The 16,034-nt window shown below is 34.1% G+C and overlaps 1 protein-coding gene across 1 annotated transcript in view; it reads left to right on the plus strand.

Moving 5' to 3' along the window:
• The first annotated feature begins 323 nt into the window (after nucleotides 1-323).
• LOC130046599 (receptor-type tyrosine-protein phosphatase kappa-like) overlaps nucleotides 324-16,034 on the plus strand; it is a 47,394-nt gene continuing 31,683 nt past the window's right edge. Inside the window, exons 1-7 of the mRNA XM_056146137.1 lie at nucleotides 324-346; nucleotides 898-1,190; nucleotides 1,885-1,972; nucleotides 2,896-2,957; nucleotides 3,306-3,342; nucleotides 3,571-3,668; nucleotides 7,294-7,422. Coding sequence (XP_056002112.1) covers nucleotides 981-1,190; nucleotides 1,885-1,972; nucleotides 2,896-2,957; nucleotides 3,306-3,342; nucleotides 3,571-3,668; nucleotides 7,294-7,422 — 624 coding nt within the window. The 5' untranslated portion in view covers nucleotides 324-346; nucleotides 898-980. The remainder of the gene's footprint in view (nucleotides 347-897; nucleotides 1,191-1,884; nucleotides 1,973-2,895; nucleotides 2,958-3,305; nucleotides 3,343-3,570; nucleotides 3,669-7,293; nucleotides 7,423-16,034) is intronic.

Here is a 16,034-nt window from a genome sequence, read left to right on the forward strand (position 1 = left end):
TTTGAGGGTAATAGAGATAATACTTGTAAAAATAAAATTTTAATTTCATTAATATGATTAACATTTTAAAATGGAAGGAAGAGGAATGGAGGTCAATCAATGCATACAATTACACTTGCCTTAAATTTCACATGTGGATGTAAAAGCAACTTCTCACTTTAGAATAGGAATGGACTCTCATATGATTCATTAAGACTGGAAATGTTGAAGATTTGTTTCTTATACACCTTAATGATTTTCTGACTTCAGTTCTACATGTATCTTCTTAATTTTTTCAAACTTGTCCCATATTATTTCAGATATAGATCACAGGAACAAGGAAGGAAGACACAAGGCGTCACGCAAAGTATGAGAACAAACTGTTGTCGTTATATTTTTAAACTGTGTGAGTGAAATGACCCTTTGAATTATTAGAAATCCTACATACACATGTTCGTGTTTGTCAATGTGTAACGTGTGTGTAATTTTATGCCCAAACTTTTGGCAAAATTCCAACTAATGTTGACATATACATGGCAATGTGTACCGTGCTATGTATGTTGTTTTTGTGAAGTCACAAAGGTTGTGACCTATACATGACCCTGAAGATCGTAATGAAGAGGGATCTTTATTCATCCTCAACATCTTAGAGGCCAACTTTGGACCTCCCAGTTCGGACGTGACAAACCTAACCACTACATATTTCTATTGATTCGTTTTGGGTTTGTTTTTTTTTTACATATAAAGTACTTGGATATGAATTATTCCTCGCAAAATAATGTGTAACTCACAAAAGATACTTCCTACACATTTTTAACAGGAATGGTTTTCATGATTGCTGTTTCACTTTATAACGTATAAAATCATTATATGAGAACATTATAAAAAAAAATGTATGCTCCTTTTTTGCAACTGTAGCTAAGACAAACGACTCTCAAGAAGACTTTAACACTGTTGATGAAAAACGTCCATCTCCTTCGAAAAACCGGGAAATCGTATATATGAATTCAGAAAACAAGAAGCCGCAAATACGTTCAAATTTGAGTCATGGGGCTGAAGTTGATGAGTACGAGCGGATTCACTCAGAACATCCTTACAGAAACGATTATTTGAATGAGATGGTCATACCAGATATCCATTTAGATAAACTGGAGTCAAAAATTTGGGACGAAAGAGAAAATAATGATGATGGATTTATGCGAGAGTACGCAGTAAGTCGATAAAAGACTTTTAAAGACAATTTAAAATGAGATTTTTGCTATTGCAAATTTAGATCAAAAATTCATTTCTCTAAAAATGTTTCAAACTTGATGTTTAAAGCTTAGAGTCAGCATTTCGCGAATTATATGATCTTTACAACGATCTAGTTTGCCAATGCAACCTATCATTGGATATAATGTTGTCTGACGTGTTTCATGCCGATTGTAAGGCCGTTCCGGGTGTGACCGGTCGACAAGGCATGCTTACTCCTCTTAGGCACCTGATCTCATCTCTGGTGTGTCTAGAAGCTGATGTTTTCCCAACTATTTTGTATTGCTTATAGGAGTTATGAGATTGATCCTTGCATGTTGCATATTACACAGTTAAATGAATTTATTTCACTGTTTTAGATAATGATAATATACATCAAGCTTACATTTACTGTTTTTACTTTGAAATGTCAAAATATTTTAGTGAGACACATACAAAGTACACCACATGTCTGTAATAACGTGCACAAAAATGTTCTTGGTACACTATTCAGTACAATTGACTTCCACCAGAGATGGTACGTCATGGTAATGGTGCAACCGTTTTGTCTATCACAACTATGAATCATATCCCCTACACAGGCACAAAATAAGATAATATTTGAATCTTACTAAGATATCAATAATGTCGTAATAAACGTATTCCATTTTTCAGACTTTACCTTATGGAGAACAATATAGTTGTGAAGCAGGAAAGAAGGGGGGAAATGAGGCAAAGAACAGATTTAAAACAACGTTTCCATGTATGTAATGGATTTCGATAACATCACATCACCTGTTATTTCCGTCATTCAATGCTGAATTTTATATTTCATATTTGTAACTAGCCTGGTCATCAAATGCAGCTATAATAATAGAGAAGCTCAGAGCTTGACGCCTATGTAATGAGAGCCCTTTCGAGTTACATTGAGGCTGCTACCGATGTACACATTGCGTGTGCCAATGAAATACAAAACAATGCATATCTAATGTATGTACTTATATAATTTTTTTAACCCTACAAATTTAACTTTGTCGCTCAATGAAATTTTGAAATAAGTTGTGGTATATGGAAAGAAAACTGCTGATTCGATCCCTACAATGTGCGTGCAGCAGCATAACGTTACCAGGAACTTGATGTTTCTTCCACAAACCTTACTCGGTAACTCAGTAGAAAAATATTAAATCAAATCCTGTAGTTTATACTTTCCCCGCACTATGTTGTTTGTTTTCAGGCGCTTATGTATACATAGCGTTTTTGGATTCATTGATGTGTAAATTCTCGTTTAGATTAATCTTTGTCCAATCAAACAATTGTAATAAATAACATTTGAATTATTAGAAAAATGCTAAATCAAATCCTGTGGTTTATATCTTCCATTCCATGCAGCCTTTCATTCATGATATTCATACCATTCTACACGTATATAAACGTATTCCATGAGCACAGCGATCACTTTTAACAAATCACTAGCTCAGTCTCATAAACATTACTTTTGCATCTCTCAATGTGATTGTAGAATGATTAACTGAAACCATTTGCATCAGGTCCATCATTTGGCGTGGGAGTTCCTCCAACTCCTGTACCGTTTATCGTTTGTTGTTTTATACAATTACTTTCTAACAATACCAATACTCACTTGATGATACATTTATATATAAGACTAATTATTGTTATTGACAACAGATGACCATTCAAGAATAATTCTGAAAACTGGAGTGGATTACATTAATGCCAATTACATTGAGGTAATGAAATATTATCAAGCTGTTTCCTTTTCCCTTTGAGCTCGGTCATCTGTGTGTATCTTTGTATATAGTCATAAATAACTGTTGTTTGACGGATAGTTGTTCTACATCAAGAGCGGAAGCATATCAATTCTACGTAATGTTCACAAACAATATGAAAATGATAGCATTTCATGTTGTTTCATTCTGAATTATAGTGGGAAAAGTGTGTGTACTCAGTTATGATAAATCAAGTTGGCAGTGTTTATGTTATTGAAGTTCAGCTCGTTAAAGTCGTATAACTGATTTGAATATATGTGAAATGTTGGGTTTATAATTTTTTTCTTTCGAAAATGTTCACACATGTAGGGAGCTGAAAGAAATAAAGAATATATCGCAGCACAAGGTAATCCGTAACTACATGTATCCATTTGCGAATAATATATAAAAATCTCAAAAATATCCAGAACTGTACCATTTATTTCGGAATCTTACAATATCCCAAACACATAATTTTAGTATTGTTAGTATTTTATATCGAAAGTTGTTAAAAAATTGATTTATATACGCATGTATAATAATTATTGTCCTAGCAGTGAATAGTTTCCTATGATAATTATATTCCTTTTGCCAGGACCAAAAGAAAACACCATCAGTGATTTCTGGACCATGGTTTGGCAGGAGAATGTCTCTGTTATTGTAATGGTGACAAATCTAGAGGAAGGAGATGTGGTATAAGTATATAAATGTGTTTTATAAGCTTTAACAAGCCTCATTGGTTTTTCCGGTGACTGGCATTTGGTTATTATCAAGACTCAGTAAATTGTCCAGGGATAGGTTTATGCCGTGTTTCAATGCACTTTATTTCTCGATAAAACATCGATATTTTTTTTCTCTTGTCATATACCCCTTTTTAATGGCTATGTTCTTTGCATTATGATGAACATATGAGCAATGAAAAATATAATTACCTGCTACCTCCGCAACACAAGCATTCTCGAAACTTTCATCTCCTCTGAATCTTGAGATTAACATGCTTCATAGCATCAATGATAACATAGCTTGCGAAAACAACTGTTATGGACACAGAGGAGGATACCATCTAAGCCAACGGCCCGTGTGCGATCATTTGAGTTTGCATGCTCAAAAGTCAATTTTCACTGCTGCTTTCATCAAGATGGTGATGGCTCCAAATATTTGACTACGCCCTTCTACATAATGTAAAATACACCAACATGGATAGAACGCTCAAACACCTAGTCTCACAGAGTCTAACTAGTTTTCTTCGGAAAAATTATACAAACTAATCATGCCAATGACAGTCTTAATGTACTATTTCCTTTTAAGAGAAGTGCCAAAATCATACATTAAATTAAGGACATATATCATGTCCCTCACATACGATAATTGGCATGCTAAATGTTCAGATTCAATACACGACTCTGACAGTGAGTGTGAAACTTTTTACCTGTAATGTGATTCGCTAGGGTTTGGGTCACCCCATTGTGGTTGTGTTTTTCTTGGTATATATCCTGTCTCGCCAGGTTTTACCAACATATATAGGATTGCCAGGAAATTACCATTAACTGCGGAAGTATTTAAATGTCATCATATTTGTGTCGATTTGGAGACGAATATTTTGTTTTCAACAGTGAAGGACCAAACCGACATGTACTATATCTTGAAGCCACTGTATGTTCCAATGATACGACGCCTGATTTTGTTGATTGTGTTTATATGGAAGATACGAAAATAGCACTTCGGATATTAATTTGGTAGTGTGGTAAACATATTCTGCATTCTTTTGATGTCCTGTTGATTGATTGATCGATGTTTTCCGCCACACTGAACATGTTTTCCAGTTATATGGTGGCGCCCAGTTTTTTATTGGTGAGAGAGAGAACCCAGATACAATGTACCTAGGAAGAGACCACCGACTTTCCGGAAGTAAACTAAGAAACTTTCTCACTTACTGGCGCGAGCGGGATTTGAACCCGCGCCCAGCAGATTCGAATCCCACTCGTGCCGGTAAGAGAGAAAGTCCTAAATTTTGATGCTTTAAAAGTCCACTAACGTTTTCTCAAGGGTTTCCGTATAAACTACCATGTTATATTGTCGTTTTTAGTTCATTATCACCGTCTCAACTACTGTCTTTTCATTCCGTACGTTCATCGCAATTTCCTGATTATCATCTCAATTGATAAAACGTTTTGACTTTAAATGAACATGCTCCTCAGTCAATCAGATTCAGATGATATAATAGAAAAACACACCACAAACTGCTTTGGTGTCCTATTGTTTGGATTGCTGTTTTTAGTGTGTGACTACATGATGTGGATATGTCTACTGTGGCTCATCATCGCTAGACACGATTACTGAGTCCGGTAGTACCTATCCTCTCTCAAACCGTGGGTGCATGAGAGACGAAATCCTTGATATTCATGAATATGACAGAATGATTTTTTTACCAATCACTGTCTCAATAACGAATGATTGATATTTCAATGGCTGCATCCACAATTAAAATGTGCAATATTTGTTTAAAAGTAATAACGAGGAAAAAATGTCATATATATATATATATATATATATATATATATATATATATATATATATATATTTACAGAAGCAAGTGTATAAGTATTTGCTAAATGAAATTAACAGTAATGGCTATGCTTGGAACTTCTGTGTTCATAAACTTCATCGTACTTTCAAACTTGATGAGGATATTTGGGATAAAAGGGAAGTGTTGAAATATGAAAGACTAGAGTTGGTCTAAGGAACGTGGCGTGGTAACGCGCATCATATGGTAAATTTATTACACCGGTGAATTCAACACAGAAGCCTCCATTATTTACAATAGCTATAACGTGTCCGGTTTTTTTCTCAATAGGCATTCCTCGGATTATTCCGCTAAGAGCACGCAATGACCTACGAATGATTTCTTTCCACCACAAAATCATGGAAGTTCACCGATAGGTTGACTAATGCACATGGATATTAATGAAGTTGACGTTTTTTAAATCATACATCTATGGCATTTAACGTGGTGTAAGCGGAGACAATAGGCGTGACTTGCGACAATAAATTTAGTCCTATTTTTGCAACTTAAATTGTCTATATATCTTGTTAGAGAAAATTCCGCCCACAGCAACATTTGGTACTGTACTGTTGAGTTAATGCAATATAATGGTTCAGTACTTTTTTTGCTGAATACAATGTAATATTTAATAACATTCCCCAGAAGATTAGAGGTTCATTCTGATTAGACTTATGAAATTCCTGGTATGCAAGTGAATTGCTCCCACAACATATTGTTGTAAGTTCTTTGCTGTTTCTGGATTCTTTTATGCGTTCTGATAGTCAGGGTGCGATGCTTATTTTATCTCTTGTTATGATTAGCAATGGCTTTGATAGAGCCATGTAGAAGCACTTTCTATCCCCGTACACATTTCGTATGTAAAACTTATACGATACCAATTTTGATACACCAGATGCGCATTTCGACAAATAATGTCTCTCCAGTGATGCTCAACCGAAATGTTTGAAATCCGAAATAACTATGAAGTATATGTAATATATGATTATCAGATTGTTAGCACTCGGATAAATGTGGTTTCTAGCAACTTGCATACCTTAACAATATGTCAAACTGCCAAGCATACCAGTCGTTCACCTGCTCCTTTCAGTTGGGAATCATACTGGAGATCATTTTTACCTACATATGTATGACAAATATTACATCTATCACAAATGTTAAAAGTGCAAGGAAATCAGATTAAATGGGCGAACAGCTATTAGTATTAATTTCACTTTAAAATGATAAATGAAGACAAGACAGTCGTGAGTATAAATTCCACCAATGCCAATGACTTAATGACAATGGAGTAGCATAATGATAACATTATGAAGTCAATCACTAGTGATACAATATTAAACAAATCGTTCCAGTATTTATCCTATTGAAACTCCTTTAATATAATGTATTTCGTAATGGCATTGTGATTTCGTTCTGCTTTCATCCCTATGTGCGTGTACAACTGTACTACCTCAGTTTTTTGTCTTAATTTGTCATTTTCGTGATGTTATTCGTGTATATTTTTGCCAATTCAGGGGGGATCCGTACTTCCCCTTTATATCCGCTCATATATATAGCGAAGGCTTGTGTTAATAACTTTTATTCCTTAAATGAATCAAATCACTTAATTCCGGGGAATATTGATTTAAACGCAGAAAAAGCTTTGCATGATAGATTAAACGTTATCAAAACGAGCAGATACTCTTCTTAATTTCATCTACACATGGACATGAAATGCCCTACAAGAGACAGCTAAGACAATTTATTTTTAATTTGCAGAATAAATGTGCAAAGTACTGGCCAGACCCAGACAAACACAGTCGATACAGAAATGTTTCCATAAAAATGGTTGAAGAAAAACATTACGCATTCTACACTGTACGTAAACTGACCGTGATTCACAAAGAGGTGAGTTAATTTTTATGTGTGACAAATTTGAAAACTTAAATGTTAGTGAATAAGTTGTGCTATAACAATTGCCTAGTCTCTTTCAGTCTTGATATTCTGCCTAATCATTTCATTGTTTTTCATAGATAGGAACAAAAAGAAATCACAAATCTCGCAAATGTTGATATCCAATATATATATATATATATATATATATATATATATATATATATATATATATATATATCTGCTTTCAGCATTAGGCAGGCACATCCATAAAATCATACTTAGGCAGACATATATAGTCCATGTTTAAACTTCAATATTTTTCATCATGCATTCGATCATTTTGTTTAGCTATCACCCTATTTGTAATTTTCAAATCAATTAAAGATAATATACCAAGAATGAAAGATATACAATTTATGATGTCTGCCTAAGTTTTCAGATATCCGTAGTAATCCTTAGGCAGACATTGTATATAATTTTATACAATTCCATCATAAGGTAGACAATGTATTTTATATGCGCAGTAGGCCTTGGGCAGACATTGTATATTCATATAAATTTATACAATTCCACCAGAAGGTGGACAGTATTTTCCAAATCAGCTGAAGACTTTAGAGAGACGGCATTTAAAATACAATTATGCAAAAACTGCATGCGATTGATTTCCAGCACAGATGAAATACCGGTCAATTTTCCAAACATCTATAACCTTTGTGTGACTACTGTTTTTTGGGACAACCTATCTTGGAATACGATTTAATTATTCAAGTTTGCTATCACTGAAATTATACCTGACAATGCATATCCATTCAATTTCCACAAAAAGTTGTAGAACATTTGCCTCTGATAAATCTCTTTATCTATTCAACCAGCTTTTCTGCAGCAATTTTGACTAATTTATAATCTTTACAGAGTCCAACAAATTATCCATAGCAATATTAATTAACTTTGATCATGTTATTCGCATTCATTTAAATAACCACCATCTGCACTGTACACGAATACTGTTATACAAAATAATTACTTTCAAAACAGTACATAAAAGACAATTTAAAAGTTAACTTTAACATGAAATTTATTCATTATATAATTGTTACTTTGTAAGAAAAACTGGCATGTCATACAAATCATTTTCAAGTATGGTTGCTGGTCAAATATTAATAAAACATACAGGATTTTCATCCATTTCATGAAAAATTACAAAAGACATATCAATCAGAATTTAATACATTTCATGAAATAAAAGGCCCACAGGCCTTATTGGGTACATGAGAATTAATTAAAAGTATCACTAGCCCCAAGGATTATGAAATCTTGAGAAAAATTCCTGTTCTGCATACCTAAATTAAGTTCTAACATACAAAACAGAATAAAACAAGATGTGTTCATAAAACTTAAATGCCCTGAAAGTGTCTATACAGTCCAGATGATTGATTGTGTATTGTTTAACGTCCCTCTCGAGAATATTTCACTAATAAGGAGACGTTATATATACAACATTAAATAATATGACTATTTTGGACCTGTGTACAGTCAAAGCCCTGGGGTTGTGTAAATCACCACTTTGGTGTATCCTGTTCTGCTTCTAATAAGCATGCATTTAGTTATTTACCATATCACAATAAAGACAATAGTTGCTACTATAATCTTGGCCTTATCCTGGAAACTAAACCCTTGTCCAGGAAATCATGTATTTTACAATTTTGGTTAAAGACTACCACATATTAATTTAGTTTCATGTTAATATCAACCTTTAAACAAGAGGCCCATGGGCCACATCGCTCACCTGAGTTATCATACATTTACTCATAGGAAATACGGTTTCCCTTATTGTGGCAAAACCTGACACCCCGGGGGCCATGATTTCAACAAACTTTAATTTGAACTATGTCATAAAGCTTCAAACTTGAATCTGAACTATGTCAGGAAACTTCGATTTAAATTTCAACTCTTCTGGCTCAATGGTTCTTGAGAAGAAGATTTTTCCTATATAAATGCATATAAAATGTGATTTCCCCTAGTGTGGCCCCACCCGACCCCCAGCGGTCATGATATGAACAAATTTGAATCTGCATTATGTCAAGAAGCTTCCATGTAAAGTTGAACTCTTCTGGCTCAATGGTTCTTGAGAAGAAGATTTTAAAAGATTTTTCCTATATAAACACATATAAAATATGGTTTCCCCTATTGTGGCCCCACCCGACCCCTGGGGCCATGATATGAACAACTTGAATCTGCATTATGTCAGGAAGCTTCCATGTAAATTTGAACTATACTGGCACAGTGGTTCATGAGAAGAAGATTTTTAAATGACCCCACCCTATTTTTACACTTTTGTGATTATCTCCCCTTTGAAGAAAACCTGGCCCTTAATTTGAACAATTTTGAATTCCCTTCAACTAAGGATGATTTGCATTAAGTCTGAATGAAATTGGCTTACTGGTTCTGGAGGAGAAGATTTTTAAAAAATTTCAGTGTGTTTTTACTGATTTGCTATTATCTCCCCTTGGATAAGGGGGTTGGCCCTCATTTGAAAAATTTTGATTCCCCTTCACCCAAGGATGATTTGTGCCAACATTGGTTAAAATTGGCCCAGTGGTTTTGGAGAAGAAGTTGAACATGTAAATGTTTAACAGACAGACAGACAGACAGACGACGGATAAAAAGCGATCAGAAAAGCTCACTTGATCTTTCAGCTCAAGTGAGCTAAAAAGATATTTTATAATTGTGTAACGTAGTTCCACTCTCCTGTGATGTCATACGATTTCGCAAAGTCAATGATTTGATAAGATTTATGCATGATGGGAACATAAATTTTGTTGAAGTCTTTTTCAATAGTTATTGTAAAATATCTTGTTAACCATAAGATATTTCAAAAGTCACGTATGAGTTTCGAAATACCGAATCCAAGGGTAATAACTCCTTTTTCATTAAATTATTTATCAATTTTTTATGCATAGATATCTTTTACTTTTCACAAACATATTGTATATTTTTTTTAAGAAACAGTTTCATGAAATTGTTATGAATACCATTATATCATTTTAACAAGTTTTTGTGATAATGAAATGTATTTAATGACAATTGTAATTTTCTGACATCAATAACAGGTATATGCGTGCTAATTGATAAATCTTTTTATCAATGCTGCAACATACTTATCTTATCATTTTTATTTGTTACTAAGATAATCATTAATCAAATATAAGATTGAACCTATAATTCTACAGGAGTGGAATTACCTTAAAGGCATAGGGTCTAAGATATTGGTGAAATGTTGCATGTTCTAAAAAGGTGGCGAAATTTAAGATCATATTAACTAGAAAATCACACAAAGTTCTTCAGAATGTTTACAAACACATTGGATAACGATAGTAATTACAAAATAATTCCTTGTTCTCATTTGCTTAAATTGGTACCCTGTTGATTTCGCATCTCTTATGTTTGTGTGTAGCCAACAATCAGCGGGGTACCAGTTTAATATATTGTCCTCCTGACAAAAATTTTAAATAGGGCTAAAACGTCAAAATGACTTAAATTTCAAAGCGCTGCAGCTATAGATAACTCATAATTAATACTACAAATTTGTTTTTTGGAGTTCTTCTTGCAAAATATTGTGATGTCATTTTTGAGATAAAAGATAGATCCTATGCCTTTAACACATATGCACTATGTATACCAAGTTTGGTCTTACCCCAGAGTCAGAAACCCTACCCCAAGGATTACGACATCTACATTTTTAGTAAAGGCCTTCCTCCTCTACCTGACTATGCATACGTTTTTCTTACAAAATGTTCAATTGTTACCTGAATTTACTCAGAAGACAGGTCACCAGAGATTACCTATATGACCTAAAATTCTTATCAAAAACCAAAATTGTAACCAAATAAAAACATTCGGGTAAGACATCAATGTACATTTGAATTACTGGTGCATTACTACCCTAACAAGTATAGCATTGCCTCATTATTATCAAAAATTATATTTCAATACATTTGAAAATGAATACACTATAGGTCCAACAATTATGCCTTAAAGCAGCACCATTAAGTCAAAGAGCACAACATATCATCTCAATAAAACAAAACGAAAGAGAACATTCTGAACTCAGATAATATACATATGAATCAAACTGTAGTGGTCATTTGTCAACATATTTTCAAAACAATTATATTTAAAGAGAAAATATCATAGGCAGTAATGCTCACATGAGATAGTCATAAACACTAAACGAAAATCCTATAACAATACACAGTTTAAACAACAGAGCACTTAGTTCTATTGCATGGCATATATTATGAACATGGTAAACCAGGATATACCTTTTATATGTATACCAAAACCAATGACAGTGTATATTTTGTGATCATTTGAAGTACATTTCTCTGAACAAAATTCTAAACAAAACATGTCAACAGAACATACTAGGTTATGAATATTCAAAATGATAATGGATTCGTTTGTACCTTCCAGTTTCAGACCAATTTTTAAATTTGGTAATTATGAAAGGCTTTAAACAAGAGGCCCAAGGGCCACATCACTCACCTGAGTCACCTTAGCTCATATTTAAAGATTTTCCCCTTGTGACCCCATCCTACCCTGGGGGCCATGATTTTAACAAACTGAAATCTGAAATATATGTCGGAGAGCTTTCATGTAAATCTCAGCTTTTCTGGCTCAGTGGTTCTTGAGAAGAAGATTTTCCTTATATATTCATATGTAAAACTTTGATCCCCTAATGTGGCCCCATCATACCCCCAGGGGCCATGATTTTAACAAACTTGAATCTGCATTATGTCAGGAAGCTTTCATGTAAATCTAAGCTTTTCTGGCCCAGTGGTTCTTAAGAAGAACAATTTTAAACATTTTTCCTATATATTTGCATGTAAAACTTTGATCTCCAACTGCGACCCCATCATACCCCAGGGGCCATGATTTGAACAATCTTGAATTTGAATGATGTCAGATAGCTTTCATGTAAATTTCAGCTTTTCTGGCTCAGTAGTTCTTGAGAAGAAGAATTTTAAAGATTTATCCTATATATCAGTATGTAAAACTTTAATCCCCTATTGTGGCCCAATCCAATCCCCGGGGGCCATGATTTGAACAAACTTGAATCTGCACTATATCAGGAAGCTTTCTTGTAAATTTCAGCTTTTCTGGTCCAGTGGTTCTTGACAAGAATATTTTTAAATGACCCCACCCTATTTTTGCATTTTTGTGATTATCTTCCCTTTGAAAGGGACATGGCCCTTAATTTGAACAAACTTGAAAGTCCTTCACTCAAGGATGCTTTGTGACAAATTTGGTTGAAATTGGCCAGCGGTTCTTTAGAAGAAGTCGAAAACGTGAAAAGTTTACGACAACGACAGACAATGGACAAATTTTGATCAGAAAAGCTTACTTGAGCTTTTGGCTCAGGTGAGCTAAAACCTGTGTAAAAAATATCATCTGTTTACAGAAATTCCATGATATAAGTACTACATCTGTTTTTTCTATTCATTGTGTGATCCAACAAAAATGGTTTTATTTACTTCAGATATATATTGCTTTTTTGAAAAAATATAGGGTCCTTGGGGTAATTTATCAAAAATGTATACATGTGTTGGAGATTTAATTTGCCTGAAAAATCACAAAAGACTAGATTTATCATGATATTGGACTAAGCAGTAAGCATTTTTAAAGTGTAAAATAACCAACATTTGAATTTCCAATTTTCTATATTCACAAGAATCGATCCCGAGGCAACCAGAATGGATGGATATCATAGATCCTGTGTCCAAACACACTGAAGATTTCATAAATTTCCAAAAATGTTCTCCATCCTTTGTTCTTGTCTTTGCCAGAGGTCTTTCTTCCTGTAATATTATATACATGTACTACATTTATCACACCTAAGTGGCTGTACAATATGCTTAGCACTTTCAAAAAGATGACTTTCCCGAAATCTGAATTGATACAACTACATTACATAATCTATACATGTATGTTATTAAAAGGTAAATATGGGATATCAGAACTAGAAAATTTTGGAACTCTTCAGAAAAAGAAGTTATGAAAATTATACGTAACTTGGGAAACTCTTGTATGCAAATTAGTGATGGCTAAAGACAACTCATTTCTGATATAAAAATATATGCCTGGTTTAAAAATTATTTTTCAGAATGTTGCAAGTGAATGTCCTTGTACTAAAACATGAGTTATTGGATTAAATTCTGATGTTTGGTAGCAGAGATAAACACAAAAGAAAAAGTCTATTTCCTACACCGTATGCACTTGTATGGATATTTACTTTATAAGATTTTCTTGAGTTATAACAACCAACCGTTATGAAATGATATAATAAATCACAATAAATTATTTATAAATATATCTCCAGAAATGTACATATACATGCAGCAACATGAAGCCCCGCCCCCCCCCCCCCCCCCCCCCCCCCCCCCCGTTTTCCTGAGATTGCGTTAAATTATCACATACAATATTAAAGTTTGTTATTAGTACATGCAAAGATCTATTCATTAGCTGGTCACTTGATATAGTAGCGGTGAATAATACTGGAAATGTAAAGCTAGATTGATTTCAACTCATGAACAGAAGAATACACCCCCCTCCCTTGAACTGTGATTAAATACATTGGTATCATGTCACAAAGGGTGCAACGATTAACCAAGACACGGTATATCACTGTAATATTATGCAACGGTTCGATTCACGATATTTTACACTATACCGCATTTTGGTATTCTCTATCTGGATTAATTTGAACTGTCCAATTTGGCTTTAAGATTACATGTATGTTGTAACAAGAGTACCACCAATGGTTCATAATATGCCCGTGAAAAGCTAATATAAGGTGTTTCCTTACATTATGATTTGTAGAACATGGCTTCAAGTAGTATCAACAATCAATGTCAGTGTGTGACATACTTTCTTTCCATCATAAAAACAGATCAATCATGTACTCTCTATGTAATATTTTCATTTGGCATAAGGTGTATGTGTACCAAGTTTGATGGTACCAGCTCCAATGGTTCAGTCTTTATCCTGCTACTACTATCTTGACCTTTGTTCTTGAGAAACAATCGACATTCTCCACTTGGCAAAAGGTGTATGTGTACCAAGTTTGACAGTCTTAGCCCCAACAGTTCAGTTTGTATACTGCCTACAAGGTTTTCCTACTAAGTGATACTGTGAACTTGACCTTGAAAAACAATAGACATCTTCTCATCATGGTGATCGAATGTACTAAGTTGCAATATCCTGGAGTTTATGGTTTGGTCTGTATCCTGCCCACAAAGTTTTCCTACTTAGTGATACTACGACCTTAACCTTTGATTTCTGACCTTGAAAAATGTTAGGCATCTTCTTCTCATAATGGTGATAAAATGTACCAAGTTGCAAAATCCTAGATGTTACGGTTCAGTATGTATCTTGCCCAAAAGGTCTGGACAGACAAATGGACGATGGTTACCATAATACACCCTGTCCAAATAAAGATGGTTTCCGGAAATGGAAAAATGTGGTGCCAGTGAATTATTTCTCACCTTGTGAACCATTAATCCCAAATACAGGAGCATTTTGGACATGCAGTTGTAACAGTAAGGTCCAATTAAATGATACCAAAACCAGTGTCGTTGTTCATTAGTTATCATTCATATTGATACACTTGTAGCATGTTAAAAGTATCGTGATATGTATTGTATTGTCAAGTCTGTATCATACAACGTATCGTATCATGAGACAAGCATATCGTTGCACCCCTACATGTTACCATGTTTAATACCAGTATTGAATATTAGTATAATAGTTTGATCTTTCACAGTTCATACAGTTGTCTCATATAGTTTTTTTTAAAGGAATAAAATAATCTTATTCAAAACTCTATAATTTTCAGACCTCTCTCACCGAGTACAGAAAAATACTTGTGTGATTAACAGATTTCATTCATATTTTTAAGGCTTTCCACCTTTCTGTGGAAAGTCATATTGTTATTGTTCTGTTTATTATTTTCCTACCGTCAAAATGTTTTTTCGTCTTCAGACTTATCGAAAACTTTAAAGTTCATGATATACATAGCACTTCTTGAGAAACGAATACATTTCAACCTGCGTCATGGAACTTTGACCCCTTACGGAGTTACCTGACCTTTGGCAGAAATCATTGTTATCGCTACTACTTTTTAACCATAAATGATAGGAGGATGAAACCTTTACAGGTCAATTAGTAGAATCGAAGAACTTAAAATGAAGGGATTAGCTGACCGTTAAAAGGAGTTAATGCCTCCTTATGTTTTGCGATTTCTACCTAAAAAATTGACGACTCCTAAAGTATTCGTCGTAGAGAGACGGAACACACTGGAATGGGTTGTGTGACCTTGACCTTGAAAAGTAGGTCAAGGGTCAAAGGTAATCCAGAATAGCGAGAAAATGGCACTTTTTATACTCTCTTTCCCTCTTCAGATAGCATCGAAATATCACATGGGTCAGCAAGGAATTCTCGATTGGTCTCGATATCATGAATTACAACTCTAAAACTTTGACCACACTGCGAATGTCGGCGACTCGCATCGAAAACCCTGTTATCGCTACTCCTACTAGACCGAAAGTCGTGGGGACGCGAGACCT

This window comes from Ostrea edulis, chromosome 8, assembly GCF_947568905.1.
Source record: "Ostrea edulis chromosome 8, xbOstEdul1.1, whole genome shotgun sequence".
Classification (NCBI taxonomy): domain Eukaryota; kingdom Metazoa; phylum Mollusca; class Bivalvia; order Ostreida; family Ostreidae; genus Ostrea; species Ostrea edulis.